General features: G+C 40.5%; 1 protein-coding gene across 1 annotated transcript in view; it reads right to left on the reverse strand.

The window, feature by feature from the left end:
- Nucleotides 1-23,221, reverse strand: part of LOC122806265 (mitogen-activated protein kinase 13-like) — a 713,780-nt gene that overhangs the window by 451,689 nt on the left and 238,870 nt on the right. Inside the window, exon 4 of the mRNA XM_044076536.1 lies at nucleotides 5,318-5,426. Within this exon, the coding sequence (XP_043932471.1) occupies nucleotides 5,318-5,426 (109 nt within the window). The remainder of the gene's footprint in view (nucleotides 1-5,317; nucleotides 5,427-23,221) is intronic.

Here is a 23,221-nt window from a genome sequence, read left to right on the forward strand (position 1 = left end):
CCCCCTGTGCTGTGTTGAAGGAGTCTGTGGTGACAGTCTGAGTCCCTGGGGCCAACTTTAATTACACATGGGAGTAGGGCTGGAACACTACATAGGCTGGGCATACTGAAGCCATCTACTTGTTGGGTACCAATGCAACTTCTTTATGTGCATTCTTCGCCAGTAGGATCAACAGTATGCATAAGGCCATGTACCCCAGAATTCTTAACTGTTTTTCTGAAATTATTCTTTACTAGGAAATTATCTGGAGGTACTGAGTCAATGAGTGGACCCTGTCTGGGGAATAAAGCCCTCTGTTGCACTATGTTCAGCAATGCCCCTAGAAACAAAACCAGTCCTAAAGGAGTAAGATGAGATTCAGAGATGTACAGAGACCAACCTGGGGTTTTGAAACAGGGTAAACTGCAGAGCCTCTGGAATGTCTTCTAGAAAGGCTGCTTAAATCAGTCCATTATCTATGCAGGGAAAGATGTGAATGCTCTTGGTCCTGCAATGAGTAATTAATAGAGTCAGGTGTTTTGTCAAAAACCTGCAGCAGACAAGCCAAAGAGCAAGGAAATAAACTAGTAATGAGCACCCCCTTCTTCAAATGTCAGAAACATTCTGCGCATCCTCTCAATGCGAATGTGGACATAGACATCCTTTATGTATACGCTGGCAAGAAAATCACGAGAAGTAAATGGCATGCAAATGTGGACATAGGCATCCTTTATGTATACGCTGGCAAGAAAAGCTCGAGAAGTAAATGGCATGCAAATGTGGACATAGGCATCCTTTATGTATACGCTGGCAAGAAAAGCTCGAGAAGTAAATGGCACAGAAGGCCCTACAGCGTGAGTGTTCTCAATTTCAGAAATATGAAAGGTCTAAAATAAGTACCCTCTTTTCTTAGCATTCCAGAGAGACTTCAGTAGAATCTTGTACTTGTTTCTCCTTCTTGTATGGTCTATTGCTCTTTGAGTAAGAAGGTCTTCTAGCAGGGGTGAAACCAGGTCTGTCTGCTACCTGGTCATACAAAGAATTCCCAAACCTTGGCTCTCATTAGAAATTGGGAGTCTACACTCCTACTTTAGAATAGCAAGGAATCGCTGGTCCTCGGTGATTTCCTCCCATTCTTTTACCAAGGCACTCACGTGGCCCACAATTCTTATTGGAGACGGGAACTTGTAGGGAATGGGGGTTGGGGGGTTTAGCGTGGAGTTTTGGGGTATGAAGAACCTTGGCTGAGTAACAACTTCTCTCTCCAAGTGCCATGACCCTGACCCCCCCCCCCCAGCTTGTTCTTCTGCTTTGCTTGCTACTTTCTTTCTGTAGTGACTCCTTTTCCACTTCCCTTTTGGGGTTTGCCTTTATCCTGTTTTGGGTTAAAAATGACACTTCTCCGATGGATAGTTCCTGCTATTCCCTGGAGCTTGGGAATGAAAGAAGTGTTTGACAAATAGTACGGTTTCCCTATCTCTTCCAGTCTTTTAAACACCTTTTCAGTTTGGGGTCCAATGAGGACCATCCTGTTCAACAGTGCCTGAAGAAGCTGCATGTTAGCATGGTCTGGTAAGGACAGAATTCTCAACCAGGCAGATCTTTGAATAAGCAACTCAGTAGCCACTAGCCTGCACGACAAGTGATCAGCCACATTTCACGGGGTGCTTGGCAACCTGGGGCTGCACAACTCGATCATCTGTTCTTTCTTGACATTGTCCTTGATCCCTCCATTTAGACTTCAGCTAGACAAGTACAGACTCTGGACACTTCAGCATCAGTCTCACAGTTAAGGGCATTAAAGGCCAGGGAAAGAGAATTAAAATAAAACCACTAAAAAATAAAAGAAAAAGCTACTAAACAAGCAACAGCAGGAACCAAAAATAAAAAAACATAAAAATGTTATTAACTCTAGCGCCTCGGCTGATACAGAGCCTTCAAGGAGTACTAAAAAACATCACCAAACAGCATAATAAAATACACTCATCAATTAAACCACCAATGAAAATACAAAACTAATTAAATAAGTACTCTCCAACTACAATCCAAATTAAGACCGGAGGGACATAAAGTAAGGCTGAAAGTCCTATAGCATGTCATTTTGCACAATTTCATGACTTAGATCCAAGTGAACTAAAGGCAACAATTTTAGAAAAAGTACCTATGCGATTTTGTTCAGAAAGTGCTTACAAAATAAAATGAATGTATAAAGAAGCTATTTGTATTTTAAAGTTTAATACTTTATGTCTCTGAGATCTTAATTTGGATTGTAATTGGAGAGGACTTTAATTAATTTTGTATTTTTATTGGTTGTTTTTTAACTGATGGGTGTATTTTATTATGCTGTTTGGTGATTTTTTTTAGTACTTCTTGAAGGCTCCGCATCAGCCAGAGAGAGTTATAAGTCTTCTTCTCAAAATGGTTGAGTACCTTACTGTCACTGTGAACAGGATTCTCGGATGGAACTGTAGTGGTTCCCTTGTTAGAATCCAGATGGCACATTTGGAGCTGTAAAAGAGATCTTGTATAGGAATTTATGGGAATCCTGGACTTGTAAAAGTGATCAGACTTCCTAAACACAGGAGACAGAGAACATGACTCTACTGATGCACTGATGAATGCATCATTCAATACTTCTAAGACTGAAGGTACTGTATGGATAAGGAGTTTGGCTTACGAAGATCCATACATTCCCTGCATCTTAAATGACCCTAAGGGATCTCCTTTACCTCTTATAAGATGGCTTTCTTCATTCTGTGAAGACTGCCCCCAAATGAAAAAATCCTCCGGTGAAGAACATAATAGGATGTCTTTGGGATCCGTCTCAAAATATGAAGAGAGACATCTGGCTCAAATAGGTTAGGTCATCTGCCTCAAAATCAGAAATATCTAAATCCTCCTAAGTGGTAGGTTCTCTCTTTCTCCATTAACAGGGAGCCCTTAATACTGCAGGGACTTCTAAATCAGGCAATGTTAATTTCAAAAAGCTTATAAAACCACTTGCCAGTAATATAATGTACTGAGGAGCAGCCTAAGTAGTGGGATGGGACACTGAACTTACCAGCCTATGCTAAGGCAAGCTGGCAGATGTCCACTTTGTTTTGGATGATTTCAGCTGCAGTTTCATTGGGGTATCCAGTTTACAGGCTTTGCGTCAAGGGCATGTGATCTCTAACTTGTGTTCTCTGAAATCAACCTTGCAAACTATCAGCAAAAGGATACTGCCCCTTCTTTACTAAAAAGGAATCAGATGGAGTCCTCTGGACCAACGGACTACCTACATATTTGGTCTATGAGGACATGTCCTTACCCAGCAGCAGTGACTGTCTCCACAGTTGTAGCGCCAGAGGCTTTGGAGTATCCAACATGGAGCATGGGGGCTGCATTTACGATTCTCCAACTTTAGTGTTGTTGGCCCTAGGAAAATCTTTGATTCTAATCAGCTTTTATCAGCCTCCCTTTGATTTTCACTCTTGTGTACTTCTCCAGCGACTGAAAATGCCATGGACGAGCAGGATCAAATGTGCATCTTCTTGAGAACTACTCAGCCCTGAAAAAAATCCAATGGACAATTTATTGTCCTTGGGTTGAATGTGGACAACAGTCTACATCATGCTCCAATTCTAGACATAAATACTAAGAATAGTAGTCTATGTAGGATCCACTTCCTGCGCTCAGTATATTTGTTACAAAGTTATTAGACATCTAAATACTAAATTCAGAAAATACAATACAGACAAGGGCATGTTTTCCCCGATGGGGCTATTTCTCTGAAACCCTAGAAGCAGGCCAACAAACCGGACTGACAAGCACTTTTTTATACTGAAACAAGATAAAACAGAAGGCAATGTCTCTCTTAGACCACTGAAATCCTGACATCTGAGTGGGAAGGAATCTGCCAAGAGAGGGATGATAGACGTCTGGAAGTCAGGGTGTCTGTCAGGCTCCTACAGGTTGGAAGCCAGATTCCTGACTAACACAGAATAATATGATGAACACTATAGGACTCTCTTCTACCTGAATATTTGGGATGTAGAGTTCTGAATATATAAACTAAGACCGTGCGAGTTCAGAGATCAAGGAATATAATCAAATAATCAATGGAAACAAGGCTGCAGTTACAGTCTGAATATATAAACTAAGACCGTGCTAGTTCAGAGATCAAGGAATATAATCAAATAATCAATGGAAACAAGGCTGCAGTTACAGTCTGAATATATAAACTAAGACCGTGCTAGCTCAGAGATCAAGGAATATAATCAAATAATCAATGGAAACAAGGCTGCAGTTACAGTCTGAATATATAAACTAAGACCGTGCTAGTTCAGAGATCAAGGAATATAATCAAATAATCAATGGAAACAAGGCTGCAGTTACAGTCTGAATATATAAACTAAGACCGTGCTAGTTCAGAGATCAAGGAATATAATCAAATAATCAATGGAAACAAGGCTGCAGTTACAGTCTGAATATATAAACTAAGACCGTGCTAGTTCAGAGATCAAGGAATATAATCAAATAATCAATGGAAACAAGGCTGCAGTTACAGTCTGAATATATAAACTAAGACCGTGCTAGTTCAGAGATCAAGGAATATAATCAAATAATCAATGGAAACAAGGCTGCAGTTACAGTTTGCAAAGAGCTCAACTTGAAGACTAAGTACAAAGTTCCATCACCAATGGTTCAAACCACAGGCTGGTTATACACTTCCTATAATGCAATACTTGACGAACTGTCAGAGGAAAGGCAACTATATACAAGCTGGAACAAAATGTTGCACAATTCTGTACGAGACCGGTTGCTAAACAAGAAAGGAGCACATATTTTTTCCAAAAGACTAAGTAATTTACACTACTAAGTGCATGAGACAGTAACTTTCTGCAAGTCTAAGAACCCTACTTCACAGATGTACCTTGAAATGCTCAGTCATAAAATAAAACTGATGACAACAAAGCATAAAACACAGAAAACTCTACTTTTCTACTGCCAGTGAGACCAAAACAAGAAGAAATTCCCATCAGAAAAATATTTCATACAGCAGACTGCAGTGACATCCTATTAATCTACATAGCTGCACAAACCATGCAGCTAAGTTCTCATTCACTCCACAAAATGTAAATGAGATCTCAGTTGGCCAAGTCATGGAGAGAATTTACAGCCAATGAAAATCAAGGCTCAATTGCTCAAAAGGCTTAGTGCCCAAAACTAACCATCATAGAGACAAAGCATACATCATACAATCCTCAGGGTCTGCGTACCAATAATAACAAAGCAAACCCAGACATGGCATGAATGGCTGAAAAGCCTGCCAAATGTGCATGGTCACTTCTCCTACCTTTAGTCCACGAAGAGTCTGGTAGACCAAGAACTGAATCCTGTCCTCTGTTAATGATGCCCCTTTAAGCTTTTGTAGATCTGTAGCCATGAATGGCATCACCAGGTAGCTGAAACAAAATTCCAAGAACAAATTTTGTATACCTAATATTTACTACACTTCACAGCTTAGTCACATATGGAAATGTGCGATTAAGCATGTCACGGTTTTCACACAGGTTAGTTTACTATGGAAAATAGTGTTGCTTCACATCTGCACAAAGAAAAAATGAGTATGTCAAGGCCTTACCAAAGTGCTATTACAGTGATTGTTTGCTTTCACTGCTTCAGATAAAATGTCTGCAGTCACCAATTCCTATTCTAATATTGCTGCTACTGCACATTTCTGAATTTCTCTCCTTCCTGCTTTGCTTTAGCCTAACTTCTGTCAAGGCTTGTCATGGCATTAAAGACTAGGTTAGAAAAGGTTATCTAGTCTCTGAGCCACTAAATGAGCTTAACATGCATGCAAGACCGTAATAAAATTATATACCTGCTACTCATAGAGGAAAACACATCAGCTTCAGGAGTGACAAAATATCCAGTCACAGGTCAGACAGTAGGACGACAACACATACCCAATGCAGGAGGCTTCCTTAAAGACAAACTATTATCTTGTACACACATCTGCTACATCTGACTTCAGCAGCCTTTGGCAGGTAGTAACACCTGGAAAGAATCCTAGGCAGTGAAAAGTGCACCTTTTGGGAGGCTGTAGCCAGAGGAAACCCACTAACAAGGCCAAGGCCTGAAGCACTGAGATACCAAAGGATGCCCCATTCTGGAATCGCCATTAAACAATAATACTTGTTGAAAGTATCAAACAATGACGAAGGGGCCACAGCACAAATGTCCTTCAAGTGTAATAAATCCTTAAAATAGTCAGGAAAGACCATGTCTACTATGTAGTGGCCTTTCACAACAGAATTTCCCAGCATGTAGCTCATGAGCTGACAGAAAAGTACAATGAAGTATGCAGTCTATTTGGGAAGGGGGTTCCTCCTCTGATGGAGGATGTGATGGGTGTACATTGCACTATGAAATACTGTAAAACTACTGCTCATAAATAACTTCCACTATCTAAACCAACGTACATCTGACATTCAGTGCAATGTCAAATAAAAGAAAATGGTCTCTCTCTCTCTTTTTTTTTTTTTTTGAAGGGGGTGTACTCCCGTCCACCATCACCCTGAATTTATATGTATTAACTCCATTGTCGCACAGTACTGAGGAAAGGAAACACTTCCCAAAATAACAGCAGTGACTTCAGTGATCCCCATTTTCAAAGAACAAGCTTGAGCAAGTGACTTTCAAGGAAGGTTAGATCTTTGTGGATTTCCCAGGATGGTGGGTAAACAAGACCGACACTAAAGACGTGGTATAACCTCCAAAAGCTTTTTAATCATAGCGAACTTTCTGGAAGAAATGTGCACCACATGATGTGTAGCCTCCTATAGCTTGATCATCAGTATTTGAAGCTATATATACAGCTTTCTTACATCCCCTTTTATAGTTTATATCAGAGAAATAAAAGGATAATATTAGACATGGGATGCAAACCCAAGAGCTGCATGCCATGTTGTTGTTACTGCCACTGGGCCAACAATATTACTACTTCACTACACATTCAAAAAACATTTTGGTTAATCCAGACTTCAGCCTTCAGTAACATGGTCAAACCTTGATTAGTCCTCATATTTACGTGGATTTCTGGCTCATCTTCCTTACCTACAATTTTTTTTTAAATTCTAATGAGACTGAAGCATACCAAAAACTACTGAATAAAAAATACTCCTAAAAGGAAACTATGAACTTCTTTTTGGCCATTTTTACACCTGCAGACTTCTAAAGGGCTATTTACACTGGTTACTTGCTCTTTCTTTGGGGACAGTTGCTACTTTACAATTTCCCTTGGAGACACCAATGAAACCTCAGGCAGGTTTTACTTACCACAGTTTTCACTCTCTATGTTTGTGTAACAGCACTAGTTGTGACAATGCTAGCTGTGCACATTTAAAAAGCTTCAGTGCGTGTGTCCTAAACAAATGTCTGCAATTCCTCCAATACACTTGTCCATTCTTCCAATGAAGGACACAGGACTGTGGTCTGGCTACTTTACCAACAACTTCAGCTTCATGGCTTCTGCATTCGTGTCATCGCCATCCTGTAAATCTGGTACTCTCTCACAGTTTCTTTATGACATCATTCATGTCTTTGCTGATTTCTGTCCAACATATCCTTTACTCAAATAATTTTCCGTTATCAGTAATGTAGCTGAAGTATGTAACTTACTGTCCCCCCCCCCCCCAATCAGTAACAACTCAGCTGGAGAGAGAGAGACCAAGTGAACATTCCTATATTCTAAAACTGCAAGATAATAATGCTCACAGCTTTTGTTCCATAACTGCAGATGTTCAACTAAATTCGCTGTTGTAGTGATAACTCTTTGGGACTTTGGTCACGGAAGGCCTGAAAGCTGCAGACTGACAAGTTTACTCCTTATAACCCCTTGCTGGGCAATAGCCCTTCTCGTAATGATGATAAAGGTACAAGAGGGACATCTACCTATGCCATCTTTGGTTCTTTATTCCTCAGGTAATGTAACACTGGATGGTCTGAGGCCACAGCACTGACTGTCCTACTGGAAATAATCCACTAGAAGTCATTCTTGGCCAAAAGGTCCACAAGTAGACACTCCTGTTTCAGGCCAATCTGATGATGGAAGGCACCTTGTCAGGGAACTAGAAAGGGAGAACACATGGATGCCTATAGAAAGAAGAGAACAGGAGAAGCGAAAGGAAACTGGTGATACTGAACATACTCAAAAACTACAATTATGATAAGTTTCTACACAATTATACTATGTTCATCATACTGTACATTGTTGAAATAACTTTGGAAAGACTTCCAAAGCTTACACACTAGAGGGTGGCTAGCCCTTAACAGGAAAGAGTCACAGGAGCTCTTACAGAATGGACACAGCCCTACCCTTGTCCCAGCTGCAATGCCCACACTATTGTGCTTGATGGCGATAATGGAGAGATGACCAGTTAGCATTTTTCATAATGGACTATGTAATGACCCCCCAATGAAAGCAGATGTGATTGCCATGGCCTTGGTGGAGTGGACCCTGACATGGACCCTAATGTGTCTCAGCAGAGTTTTTCCACAAAAGGAGTAAAATAAGAAAAGAGTGCAATAGCCACTTGAATATGGTCTGTGTATCCACAAGCTTGGCTTCTCCCTCTTCACCCTTTGCAAATGAAATGAGCAGACATTCAGAGTTTATTTCTTTTTTCCTATTAAAGTAAAATTTCAGTTGTGTATGCACATTTAGGGAGTGCAAAATTCCTTTTCCCTTAGTCTGGGTGATGCAAAAAAACAGTGAGGTGACTAGAATGATTTGAAGACAGCTCTATGACCACTTTAGGCATGAAGGTAGACTTGCCATTTAGGGTGATACTATCCTTGTGAGAAATGAATGGTTCTTTTCATGTCTGCAATTCTGAAATCCTTTTAGCAGACTTAACTGCCACTAATGTGACAGATTTCCAGGTTACATATTTGAGATGGAAAGACAACCTGACATGGGTGAGACACAGACTTTCATAGACACCCAAGACGACTCTTATTTTGCAAAAGTCTGACAAGTAACAGTCAAGGACACTGAAGATGTAGTTGGATTCTGAAGCCTCCTTTTTTACATTAAATGGAGAATATTTTTCATTAACTAGGTATGATTTTCGGGCGGCCATGGTGGTGCAGCGGTTAGCATTGCTGCCTCACAGCAAGAGGTTCTCCGGTTTGATCCTCGGCTGGGGTGCCTTCTGTGCGGAGTCTGCATGAACTCCCTGTGGTCGTGTGGGTTTCCTCCAGGTGCTCCGGTTTCTTCCCACATCCCAAAGACATGCTGTAGGTGGACTGGACACTAAATTGGCCTTAGGTGTGAGTGTGTGTGTGCGTGTGTGTGTGCCTTCTGTGGAAGGTTGGGCGTCGGGCTGGCAACTCGACATCTTAAAACTCCACTGCCAATCATGAGCGGACAGTGATCCGCTGTGGCGACCCCTAACCGGGAAAAAGCCAAAAGAAGAACTAGGTATGATTTTCTTGTATACAGTTTTCTAGCCTCCATCAGAATGTAGAGTACCATCCTCTGCAAATAATGTCTAACAGAAATGAATGACAGATCATCTCCATGATCAGCCTTAAATGTCTTCAGGCTGGGTTGCATGAGTGATCCTTTGCTATATCTAGAGGGCTACTAAAAGGAGCAAGTTTACAAGCCCCATCCCTACTAGACTCAGTAGAAGGGAGAAATGATGCTGGCTTGGGTTGGGAGGGTGGCTTAATGGCTAAGGTGTTTGCCTTACAAACCCAAGGTGCAGGGTTTGAGTCTCACAAGGGATAACTGGCTAGGCTTAAAATGGCTCGCAAGGGCAGTTAGCTTAGTAATAAACTATGAACCTATGAACTATAAAAGGGGGTTATGATTACCATTTCTGGCCTGCCCTCCTTTATCTTCTGTATCATCTTGGGTATTAAAGGTACTGGAGGGAAGGTGAAAATAAATACACCTGCCCTGCTTATGAGGAAGGCATCTGTTGTCAGCTTCCTGCCACTGGTATCCTGGTGGAGAATTTTCTGAGTTGTTTTTTCTGGAGAAGCAAAATGGTCCATCTCTAGCACATCCCATCAATGATCATCATCCTGAGGGAGATCCCTGTTCAGCATCCACTCATGTGGGACTGCTTCTGTTCTGCAGAGCTGGTCTGTTAACGGAGTTTTCCTGAGATGGGATGTAAGAAACCCTGAGCATCATACCTGGGCCAAGTTCCATATCAGTATTACCAGCCTGCACCACAGAGGTAGGAGTTGGATTGCCCTTGTTTATGTACCACATTACTGTGACATTGTTTGTGAGGATATATGTAAGATTCCCTGTCATAGAATGGGCTTGAATGCCCTGGTGGCTAGAATGGCTGCCATCATCTTTTTACTTTTTTCTTGTATTCTTTGCTCCTGCTGACCATCAAACACTCTTAGTTTATAGGCCCTTTTTTCCTTCTCCATCACCAGGATGAGAGCCAATCAAGTGGCATTAAGGCAGCCATCAAGGCTGGTTGTGTTTTTTGTTTACAGCCCTAAATCCCATCCACACACCTGGCTACGAAAGAGAAGTGAGCATGCAATGGGCTGTCCAAACTGACCATCCCTCAAGTTCTGTATGAGGCACTGCCAGCAACCAGCCCTGTTCACCTTTCCCAAGTCATAGGAGGTGTTTTTCTCAGTTGGCCACCAGGACATTTGCACTATCCCTGTGTGGTTCCAAGCTCCTATCCCCCCTCCTCTCGGGAGAGGTGAGCAGGCCAAACTTCTTCATCCCCCCCCCCTGCCTTAATCCTCCAGTACCAAGAACCAATGTTCAGACCTTTGTCACCTGGTTCACAGTCAGGGCTCCAGCTTTCTGCACCATGGACCACATCAGCACTTTTATGTTGCTATGTTTCTTCCTCTTGATTTTGACCCAGATCCTATGGATTCTCAGCTGTCCAGAGTAGGATTCCTGGGCTATGGCAGAGGAATTTGCTGAGAGCACCTGTATATCCAGGCTTTCTTTAAAAGGTATCTTGGTGGAGTCAGCAAGTGCAGCTCACTCATGACAGCTCTTTCCTCATGCAGAACAATAGTGGCATGAGACAACTACAGGGATTGGCTGTGTTGGCACCATTTGTTTGTAAGGTACCACTGTAGCTTTCTCTTGTGTAGCCTTGCTAGGGGCACCATTGAAACAAAATATGCCATGTAGTGCAGCACTCTTAGGAATTCTCATGCAATAACTTGTTTTTGCAGTGTTAATCACTTGAAACAGTCTGACATGAAGCATGAGGGGAAGAAGGCCCTCTGTTGCCCTGTTTCAAACAGTAAACTTATCATTTGGGAGGTTTACAGAGGTGTATATGTTTTAATCAAGTTAGAGTGAATGTTTGAGTTTTCTCAATCTCTTCTAGAGATACTGCTTGAATGAGGACGTTGTCCAGGAATGGACACCAGCAAATGACCTTGGTTCTGCAGTACATAATTACTGGAGCTAGGCATTCTATGAATACGCTGAAAGCAGGGAACAAACAGGTATGGAGATGAGCTGGTAGTTGCAACCCCTGCTTTAAATCTGATAATGTGTTTATTCACCTTGGCTATACGGATACTAAGTCAGAATTATTTTACATAAAGGGTGACCATGTAAAACTCACAGGAATAGGACAGATAGATGGAAGGCCCTGCAAGTTTAGTAGTTTGAATTTGGTGACATTATGAACTTGGAAAGAACAGTACTAATAACCAAAAAATATTCACAGGTGAAACGGACTGCTCTGGAGCCACAAGCCAAGGGTGAGACATTTATTTAAGCTTTAAGTGAATACAAATCAGGTTTCCATCAGTAAGACTTCAGAATACAACAGACCCAATGAATCAGTTCCTATATATATGTGCACTAATCAGCAGACAGTCTTAATCAAGTTTAATTATAACAAAATGGTTCTGAAGAAGTCATACTCCTGAGCCATCCATTTCACCTGGGAATATTTTTTGGTTAACATTATGAACTTATTTAGCCTTGAAAAATCCAAGACAGGTCTCCAAGTGCCTTCTTTTCTTGAAAACTATGAACAGTCTGGAGTAGCTGCCTGCTCCTATGTGTGGATTTGGTAACTTATCTATGGTTCCCTAAAACAGTACAACTTCAGTAGGTGGACCAAGTGCATTTGGTTCCCAAGGACTGGGAAGATACTGGAGAACTTTCTTGTTGTTAAGAACTGGGGTCCACATCCTCGCCTTGAAATCCAAAGCACCCATTTACCTTGTGGGATATGTTTTACAAAGAGGCATAAACTACTACTTATTTTTGTTTGGGAAAGGTCTGAGGAAAAGGTACTGTGGAGGCTGAGGGTTGCAGTAGGACTTGGAGGTGGGTGGGAAAGGGGCAAGCACAGATAAATGACATCTGGTCCCTCTCTGGGCTGTGGTTCCAAAGGAACACAATCTTTCTCCTTTAGACTGCTTGTCATTTTTACTTGTAACACTGGTTTTCTACCCCTCTGCCATTTTCTTTCTACTGCCTCTAGTAGAAAGGGCAGTTTTCCTTTATTTATGTGCAGGACTGACAACTGTAGTCCTCTTTTCTTCTGCTCATTTAACATCTTTTCTTCAGTGTGTCTAAACAGAAGTTCCTTCTCCAACATGGCATTAAGGTGCACTGCTTTAACATGGTTGACAGAGGCTCTTGCCCTCAGCAAGGCATGCCTCCTTAAGAATGACCATGTGGTCACTGTCCTGCTTAATGTAGCTACTCTATTATAGCCTCATTTTACAGGCACATGGTCAGCTAAGAAGTGAGGCTGCACAGGTTTAGTACTTTCTGGTTCAGATCCTTGTCCTCTTTTCAGTCTTAATAGCAAATCTCAACAACTACATGGCCTGCCTCCTCTGGCTATTATACACACACGCTTTACTGAATTCTAATCTCAGGCTAGGATCCTGAACATACTACTGGTTTCTCTTTTTATTACTGTTAGCCTCTTGTTTCAAATTTTACTTAGACTATATCGATTTAGACTTTGATTATGCAAATGTCTTGTTAGTCATTTCTTCTTGAATTGTGTTTCTGCTCTATAGCCTGGGCTGTGGGTGAAAATCATCTTCAGATGAGTTTGTTACCTGGTCAACAAATGTGAAATATATAGATAAATTAAATCCCCTCAGCCTTTTCCTTTAATCTGGAAAGGGCAGAGTTCCCTGGCTTTTCAGCATGCAAGTTTGGCAAGTAAAGAATCCTGAAGGCCAGGGCAGTGAAAGTGTAGTACCTTCAGTCTTCTGTTAATTTTACACTCTCTCCCTCGCTCTTTCATTGGAAATGCATTCTTGGCTGCAGCCACAGCTGTTCACATGAAATCCATGAACACCACAGCTGACCTGGCATAAGTGAAAGTGGATACTTCTCTTTATTTATTGGTGGTTTTTTTTTTTTCATTCGTTTAAGTTAAGATCTAAACAAGTAAGCCATGGCAAGCTATTGTATTGTATTGCTACAGCATCAAAGAATACAAAATATTTTATGCAACTCTACATGAGAGGGATTTTTTTTGGCTACAGTTAAAATCTGAACATGTAAATCAAGAGAAGTTAAGCCTGGCATGCCTCCGTAAGACTGACCATATGGCCACTGTCCTGCCTAATGTATCTACTGTATCACATCCATATTTTATAGGTGCTTGGATGAAGAGGTCTATCCCTGGCCTTCAGAATACTAGGACATCTAAGAATGCACAGTATTTTATGGGTTTACTGTAATAACCAAGTAAAAGATTAAATCTATGCTGATCAGATCCTATATTTGAATCTTCACTAACTAGCAATTGCTAATTTGATTTGCACAGAATATGGTACATCTTATTTAAAAATTAATAGTCAAGAAATTACAGACAGGAATTTGACAGTTCACAAGGAAAAGATCATTTGCTAATCTGATGCATATGGGATTGGGTGTCTTGTACTGGATAGCAATATTCAAATGGAACCATCTTATTTTAAAGTCAGTATGTCAGGAAAATAAAGACAATGTGTAACTGTTTATCTGAGAATTCACAAGAGACATGCTAGCTGGAAGCCTTCATTCTTACCAAGGGTTGTAACCAATTATAAATAAAGGATTTCAAGAGGGCTATTCAGCACAGTATCCGGGAGAAAGAAAAAGGGGGGGGGTACTTATATTAACTGCTAGAGGATCTCAGACCGTGACAGAAAAAAAAAAAAGATAACAATTATAGATTTGTAGTACTGAGGGACTACTAGCAAGGGAGGAGGATTATGTTGCCATGTTTGTATATTCCACCTAAAATGCTTTTATGGAGTTTAAGAAAATGTTGGGAGAAATTATCAGCTTTAAGCACGTATAGCTTTTATTACTTATAGGCGAGGACTGGAATTTGATTTGCAACAGTGAGGATATACCTGGGGGACCTACAAGGGAAAATATAACCAAAGAGGGTAGATTTCAGGAGATTATAAAAATATTTGGTATGGAAGATGTGAATTCAGCAGTAGGAACTCAGAATTTACTTATTATTCCGCAAGGTATAATAACTGGTTTAGACTAGAAAGAAACTGTATTTCACAGGAGCATGCACATTTAATTGAAAGCTATAACACACATCCAATAACTATTTCAGATCATGCGCCAATAACAACCATGATAAAAATGCAGGGTAATGAAGTAAAAATGACACACTGGCATTTCCCAGCTACCTGTTAAAAAGAAAGGAATTTAAGGAATGGGTAGTGGAAATTACTGCTCGTGAGTGAGAAAATGAAAGTGGAGTTAAAAAAGGATAGAAATAAAAGAAAAAGATATGGTCAAGAAGCAACAGGAATCGTTTAGAGAGGCGGACAAAGGTTAAAGTATTGCAGAATAAGGGAGATCTCACAGAACAAGAGGAGGTGCAACTGCACAGCACTAAAGAGAAAATAAGGGAGTATCTGGACAATATATATGGGTTTAGAAAGAGTTTGGATAACTCCACAGCATAAAAATGCTTAGCACAAAGACTTAAGTAACAAAGTAGAAAGGGCAGTTGCCAAACTTAGGGAGTTTGTAATAAGAAAAATAAGCACGGATCATATAGAGATTAGAAATATTTCATAAAATGTATGAAAATTTCTATAAAGCAGAGAAATGCGGAAAAATTTATGGAAGACTTAAGTATGCCAAGGTTTTAGGTCGATGATGTTAAACAATTAACAGTTCAGACAAGATGAGATGAAATAAAAACTGTGATGTACAAAAGATTCCAGGAATGGATTTATTTTATTTAACATTTGTTTACCAGAAATTCCGACTTAGAACAAAGCCAATTTTCAGTGGACGCCCAGGGAGAAACGCTCCAGACACGTCTTTGTAGATGGTATTCCTGTGCCGGTTTGGAAGCTAGGATGAAGAAAGTGATAAAGAGCTGAAATGTTTTGTTTAACAGTATTTTTAATGGAGGGGAAGCACCAACATCCTGGAAGAAAGCTGTGGTTGCTGTAATACCTGAAGATGGTACAAACCCATCAGACCCATTTCAATTTTAAACTATTATTATAAAGTGCCTCTGCTTATAACAGCTAAAAGAATTACAAGGTTTTGCCAAAATTGATAGGTACGGATCAATCTGGTTTTGTGGAAGGAAGGCAAACATTAAAAGAACAATGACAATTCAGAGGAAACAAAGTGCAAGAAAATACCGCTGTTGTTGGTGGGTTTTGATAGCATTTGACAGAGTAAGCTGGGAGTTTATGAGCAGGGCAATGGAAGCATTTGCATTCCCTGACATAATAATAAGGTTAATTAGGAGGATATATGAGGGATTGGAGACAAAAACTAAAATGGGAGGATTCCTCTCTATCAAGTTATATCTGAGCAGAGGAACTAAGCAGGGATGTCCTCTTATAGGTTCATAGGTTGGTACTAAGCTATCAGCCATAGGGCCTATACAAGCCTAGCCATAACAATTCCCTGGCTATTTCTTCCCACACTATTTACTTCTTTGGACCCCTGTCTAGCAGGGCGACTGACGTGATCCCCGGGGTGAATTTCCTTTCCCCCATCCAATCGTCAAGGTTCCTTTTGAAAAGGGCCAAAGAGGTACTCTGCTTGACATGTATGGGCAGTCTATTCCAGAGTCTGGGGAGTCTCTCGGTCAGGAACCTATCCTTCCAGCATGTTTTGTTTATTGTGATGACAAGATTTAGATCCCTGGAGCGTGTGGCTCTGAGGGGTTGGGATTTTTAAGTGGAGCATGTCCAACAGCTCTGGGTTTGACATGGCCTTGTATGTTAAGCAGAGATCACCTCTGAGTAGACGATATGCGACAGAGTATAGCTGGTGTTTTTTAAGGCGGTCAGCATAGGGCATCTGCTTTAGGCCTGTGATTCTTTTAGTGAGGTATTTCTGCGGCCTTTCCAGTTGTTGCAGATGTCTTGAGAGGTACATACACCAAATGGGGCATTGTATTCTATAATGGGTCTAATGAGGGATGAGTACAGTGGGACAATGACCTCCTTTTTTCTGGATGAAAAGCCCTTAGTGATGAGGTGTGCCACATAGAAGGATTTCCTGACTGTTGTGGCAATGTGGTTATCGAAGGTGAGACCACAGTCCACCTGTGTCCCTAGGTCTCTTATCACACTTTCAGTGTTTAGTGTACTGCCACCTATGTGGTAATTCACGGGTACATGTTTTTCCCAAAAGGGATAACTATACATTTCTTGGCATTGAGCTTGAGCCCATGGCTCTGGCATCAAGCATCTGTTTCTGTAAGGCCCTTTTGTAGAGTATCCACATCATTTGGGGATTCAATAATGGCTCCCAGTTTGCAGTCATCTGCGAACTTTGTTAGCCAGAGTCCCTTAGTGTTGGGCCTGCACTTCAGAGAAGTAGATGCCAAACAAGAGCGGTCCCAGGACTGAACCCTGAGGTACTCCACTTGTCACTTGTCTGGAGCTGGATTTGGAGTCGGCTTTCCCCTTTGTTATCTGCTTTATATTTAGAGATATTAGTAAAGAAAATAAGGGACTCAGAAATTCAAAGTTAAAACTGATATGGCAATCAAGAAATGTTGGCTTTATTTGCAGACGGTATTAGTTTGTACCTGATAAAACCAGAAAAGGACATCCCAGTGTTGTGGAATATCTTGAGACAGTTTCAAGTCTTTTCGGAATAGAAAATTGTTTTTTTCTTCTTTCGGCTTTTCCTGGTTAGGGGTCGCCACAGCGGAACTCCGGTCTGCTAATGATTGGCAGTAGATTTTTACGGTGCCCGAGGTTGCCAGCTCGACACCCAACCTGCAACGAAGGCACGCCCATTCACGCATGTCTTTCGAAGGCCACTCGACCACGGGGAGGACATGCAGACTCCACACAGAAGGCACTCCAGCCGAGAAGTGAACGGGAGAACCTCTTGCTGTGAGGCAACAACGCTACCTCTGCACCATAGCGGATTTCAGAATAGAAAATTAATGAAGATAAAACAAAGGCTATAGCTGTAAACTATGTACCCACACATGAATTGGTCCAGCAATACCCATATTTACACAATAAAATGAAGTATTTAGGAGTATTAATTTAAAAGGATTCTGTTATGGCAGCTAAGGATACGTGGGAAAAGACTAAACAAAACCTAACAAAAAACTGAAAATCTGGAAGTTCTTATTTATATTTTTATTTTGTTTATTTTACATTTGTTGATCGGGCTAGTCTAAATATATGTCCATTTTCAGTAGAGGCCTGGGGAGATAAGCTCCAAGACAAACAACAAATACAAACAACAAATAGCATAAAAAAACAACAGTCACAAATGCAGTGTAGCATACAGGTTAGCACAGAATGTTCAATGTGGCAAGAATCATAACAGTGCAAAATGCAGGTACAATACATCATACAGGTAGAGTCCATAGTAAAAAAGGAAGTTAATTGTGTAGTGATATTAATAAAGGATTTACTTAATAATAAATATCCACAGAGGATAGAAATAATGTATTTTAGAGAGAGATGAAAATTATAGTTAGTAGGAAGATACAACAGTGGGAGAGAAGTAATGGATAGGCAAAGCCAAGTTTGAAGAGATAGATGACTACTCAGGTTTAGTACAGGAGCATAACCAGTGTGATCTGAGGAAAAGTTTCAGTCTGTTTTTGAAGAGTGATAAAGAGGCAAGTGAGGAAAGGTCACTGGGGAGAAGATTCCAGGATTTGCCAACAGTATTAGAGAAGAGAGAATCCCCAGCCCTGTTGTTAGGTTTAGAGGTGTTTACAAGAAGTTTGTGTGATGAACATAAGGACTTCAGATTAGTATAGGGGGTGATGAGGGTAGACAGAATAGGAGTATTGGAAGGGTGATAAAGAGTCTTACGGGCAATGGTTAGTTGGAATTTAATCAGGTTTTGTAGTTCTAGCCAGCCTAGCTGTTTTATATTAATGCAATGGTGGGTTCTAAATGGGTTGCCTGTAGCAAATCTGGCAATGTTATTGTAGGACATTTCCAATCTGCTGAGGTTATTCTTAGATTGATTAGTAAAAATGGGTGAGGCATAGAAGAGTGCAGAGATTAGATGAGTGTGAGCTATAGTTGTTTTGGCTGTAGGCAAAAGGAAGGGTTTAATCCTATAGAGAGCGCCAAGTTTTTTGTTGACCGTCTTTATATCATTGTTGATATGGATGTCGAAGTTCAGATTGTTGTCGATGGTGATACCAAGTAGTCTGGTGGTAGAGTCTGGTGATATAATGGTACCATTGGTGGACGTCACAGAGAAATCAAAAGGAGAGGACTTCTGAGTAGGATTGAAGAGGAGGAGTTTGTTTTTTTTTTTGGTTGCAAAAGAAGACATCGCTGTGTGAACCATTGTTCAACTGTATTACATACCTTCTAGGTAAGAGAGTGTAGGTCACAGGTGGATGTAGCTGAGCATATCAGTGCGGAGTAGTCAGCATATTGTATGCATGTGGCTTGGGGGATGGCTAGATGAAGGTCATTAATAAATATGGAGAAGAGGAGAGGTCCTACTATGGACCCCTGAGGGACACCTAGGGTAATGGGTAGGTGGCTGGATAGAGTGTTATGCCATAATACTGCCTGTTGTCGTTTGTCTACGTAGGACTGGAACCATTTTATGGAAAGTGGATCTAATGACAGGGATTTTAGTATGTTTATGATAATCTGGTGATTTACCATGCCAAATGCTTTAGACAGGTCGATAAATAGTGCAGAGGAAAGATTATTAAGGTTGCGGTTACTGTTAATGCAATCAATAAAGGAAAGGAGGGCAGTGGTAGTGCTGTGTGAAGGTCTGAAACCATGTTGACAGTTGAAAAGTAAGTTATTTTCAATTAAGTGGTTGAGTAATTGCCTATGGATGCATTTCTCCATGATTTTAGCCAAAGAAGAAAGTAGGGCAATTGGGCAGTAGTTTGAGAGCTCAGTGGAGTGTCCACCTTTATGCAGGGGGATAATATGGGAGACTTTTCATAAGGTAGGGATATGACCTTCGCTAATAGTTCTATTGATTAGTATGGAAATGGGGTAGTTAATAGTCTTGGCTGATAACTGTAGATATTCAGAAGGAAGTTGGTCTGCTGAGGGAGAACATAGTTTCAGTTTATTTAAAAGGGTTAGAATATCTGCGGTTGGGACGTGAAGGTATCGGGTGATAGTTGACTAGCTAGTGTTTGGATTGCATCTGTAAAGAAGGTATTGGCTGTATGCAAGGGATTTTCCTGGTCTGTATTTTAAAGGTTTGGTGTAGTGGATTGACCTGGGTGGAGTAACTGGTTAATGCTTGCCCAGAATTTTTGTGGGTTGTTGTGGTTAGGTTGTTGAAATTGCAGGTAGTAGTTTTTTTTATCAGAGAGTGTAGCTTTCTTAGTGTCATTTCTTAGCTGTCTAAAGGTTTGTTGGTCTACAGGGTTTTAGTCATTCTCCATTTGGCCCAATATTTATTTCTGAGATGAATTTTGTGTTTGGTTTAATTTGAAAGCCATGGGGCAGAATTGGTTTTAATTCTGATAGATCTAGTTGGAGCGCGTTGGTTAAGAATGGCAAGGAAGGTAGAATTAAAGTAATTAATGGCTTCATCTAAAGGGAGGTGTCTTAAGGGAGCCCAATTGCATGCTCTTAGTTCCATTTGGAATAGATCAGGGTTAATTTTTTTTTGGATCTGATATTTCTGATAGAGGTTGTAATGGGAGTGTTGGCTTTACGTGTGATGATGTAGGTAAGTGAGTGGTCACTTATATCATCAGGGAGGGTTCCAGAATTATAAATGTGAGTATGACTGTTTATAAGAATCCAGTCTAATATGCTTGCTTTCTTGTTAGCTTTATTTATTCTGCTGGGGGAGGTAATGGTTTGAGAAAAAACATATAGGTTAATGTGGGTGGTAGGGGGCTGCTAGAACAGGAGTTCAATCTATGTTTATATCACCCAGGATTATGGTTTCTTGGGGCAGGTGTTGGGATAGCCAGCAAAGGATATTTTCCATGGTGGCTATGTTATTACCAGGAGGTAGATACATACAGATAATATAGATGGATTTGGCATTGTTAAGTTCAAGTTTGAAGATGAGAATTTCAGCATTGGAATCTAGAGGTAGATTTCAGTTGTATGTGGTTAACTGTAAGCCAGATTTAAATAGAATAGATTTATAGATATGGATAGCAAGACACAAGCAACAAAAATGTTTTTATTCCCCTTAATTGTATATACAGGTCAGGCATATTTTCATAGTATCATATGAAGTCACTAGGCTATTGGCCCTGAAGCCCTTATAAGCCTAGCCAAGAGTTTAGCCCATGTTTAGACATGTCAGCACCCAATACCACTGTCCAGCAGGGACACAGGTGGAATCCCAGGGATGTAGTTTCTGTTTCCCCTCCAGTTATCCAGGTTGCACTTAAAAAGTGGTAAAGAGGTACTCTGCTTGACTTGGAGAGGGAGTCTATTCCACAAATGGGGGGAGTCTCTGGGACACAAATCTGTCCCGCGAACAAGTCCTATTGATGTCACAGTCTAGGATGAGGCTGCGTGTGCAGGTTACTCGAGTGGAGCTTGACTTGTAGATATACAGCAGTTCCGTCAAGGTAGGGTCCAAGATCACCTTGTATTCCACACAGAGGTCACCTCTGAGAAGTCTGTATGAAACAGAGTAGAAGGATAGGGCTTTTAGCCTGTGTATGGTAGATTTTTTTGAGGCCCTGGATTCTCCTAGTGAGGAACCTCTATGGTCTCTCCAGCTGCTGCATGCACTTTTGTGAGGTACATGCCAAACAGGGCAATGTACTCAATAATGGGCCTGATAAGGGAAGAATATAGGAATGTTATGATCTCCTGGTCCCTGGATGATATACCCTTACTTATGAGGTGGACCATGTAGAAAGCTTCCGTACAATGGAAGCGACATGGTGGTCAAAAGTCAGGTTGCTATCAACCTGGGTGCCCAAATCCCTCAAGCCTGACTGTGTGCTTCGGATGTCGTTATTGTGAAAATGCGTAGGGATGTTACTCTCCCCAAAGGGGATGATGATGATGCATGTTTTGCTATTCAGCTTGACGCCATGTTTCTGGCACCAGTCAATTGCTTGGGTGAGACCCTCTTGGAGTTGGTCCACATCACTAGGGGAATTGGTGACAGCACCCAGCTTGCAGTCATCTGCATCTTACTGTGAGGCGACAACGCTACCGCAGCACCACTACGGAAATTATTTTTTTGAGATGAGATAAAAGATCTGAATTGCCTTGACATGGTAAGGCCTTGCTAAGTTTAATTCTTGTGGCCAACAAAGAAAGCAATTACTAGAAAATGGAAATTAAAGTCTAAACCAACTATATTTGAATTACTGAATATTATAACACAGATAAACGAACTGGAACCTTTAGAAAAGGGTAGGAGCAAATTACATATAAAAATGGAAATTGTGGGAACAATACATGCAGAATAATGTTTTGGAGACGGAATGAGGTATAAGGGAAGGCAGGAATTGAGCAAATTATGTAATGTGGATTCTTGACAGTTATACAAAAAAATCTGCTATATAACGTTTGTGACTAGGAATATGTTAATACGACTTGTTTTCTTTTATATAAATGTATGCCTGCCTATATCTTAAGTAATACGTCAATAAAGGTGTTAAGAAAAGAGGGTGGTAACCAATTAGCATCGGCAACTCATGTGTACCTTTTCAAATGGGTTAAAGTAATTACCACTGTTTACTGGTATACTGTGATCTCAACCAGATTTTATATGGATTTACACAGGGAAAGTTATTTTTCTGCAGCTACAAGGACGTATAAAGGATTACATTTTGTGAAGAAAACTTTACTGAACCCTGTGTAAGCAAATCTATATGAAATGTACTGCAAGTAATTTTTAAATCTTCTTAAGAGAGGACTGTGAAAAAAAAAGCTGTTACTAGTTAAATTACATGATGTGGAAGCTGGACATAATGGGAAATGAATTAGGGACACCAAACCACAAAGAAATAACAATGGAGATGACTATATTGTTAAGAGAACACAGATGCATATCACACAACTGCTAATGCTCCCTGTGGTTGTGAACAGAAAATGTACTTCAGGACTGCCCCATGTATTACTAATGGACAGATGCAGCTCTTACATACTTTATCCCATGTATGGGTCCCCTCAAATTATCTGCGTTATAGTAATGGTTATTCTCACTAGGGGTAATGTATAATTATAGACCATAAGATGGGTAAGACCAATCTATAACCAAAAGGGTTAGGTTATTTTGAGCACAAAAAGGGGAAAGTGGCTAGGTTTAAAATGACCCCAATGGAAGCAAGCCTAGCACTTACCTATAAAGCTATGAACTGATTTAAGCGTAGGCTAGGCCAAGTACTATCAATACTTCCTGATTTTCTCCATGACAGCTTCTACATTAACATAACTTTTACAAAGTTAGGATTTTTAAAGTGGAGAGGTTGAGAAAGATGAACATGAGACAACATAAAAAGAACGATGAGTGAATACATCGGATAACAAGTAGCTATATTCAGGGGAAAAGGAAATCAGTTATGCTGAGTGTTAATACATCAAAGCTTCAGATTATTTCAGGATTTTACCATCAATATGAATTTATTTATACATTCATACAGTTTGGTAACTGGGATAGAGTACTGATCCAAACGGGCCTATTTCAGTCTTAGCCTGGACAAACACAGATGACAGATAAGCAAGTTAACAAGAAGTGTTATGAAAACAAACTAAATGTTCTATGAAGATAGCAGTAAATAAATCACAGCAATAGCAAAATACACAG

The sequence above is a fragment of the Protopterus annectens genome, chromosome 7.part0, assembly GCF_019279795.1.
Source record: "Protopterus annectens isolate FY-2018-M chromosome 7.part0, PAN1.0, whole genome shotgun sequence".
NCBI lineage: Eukaryota > Metazoa > Chordata > Ceratodontiformes > Protopteridae > Protopterus > Protopterus annectens.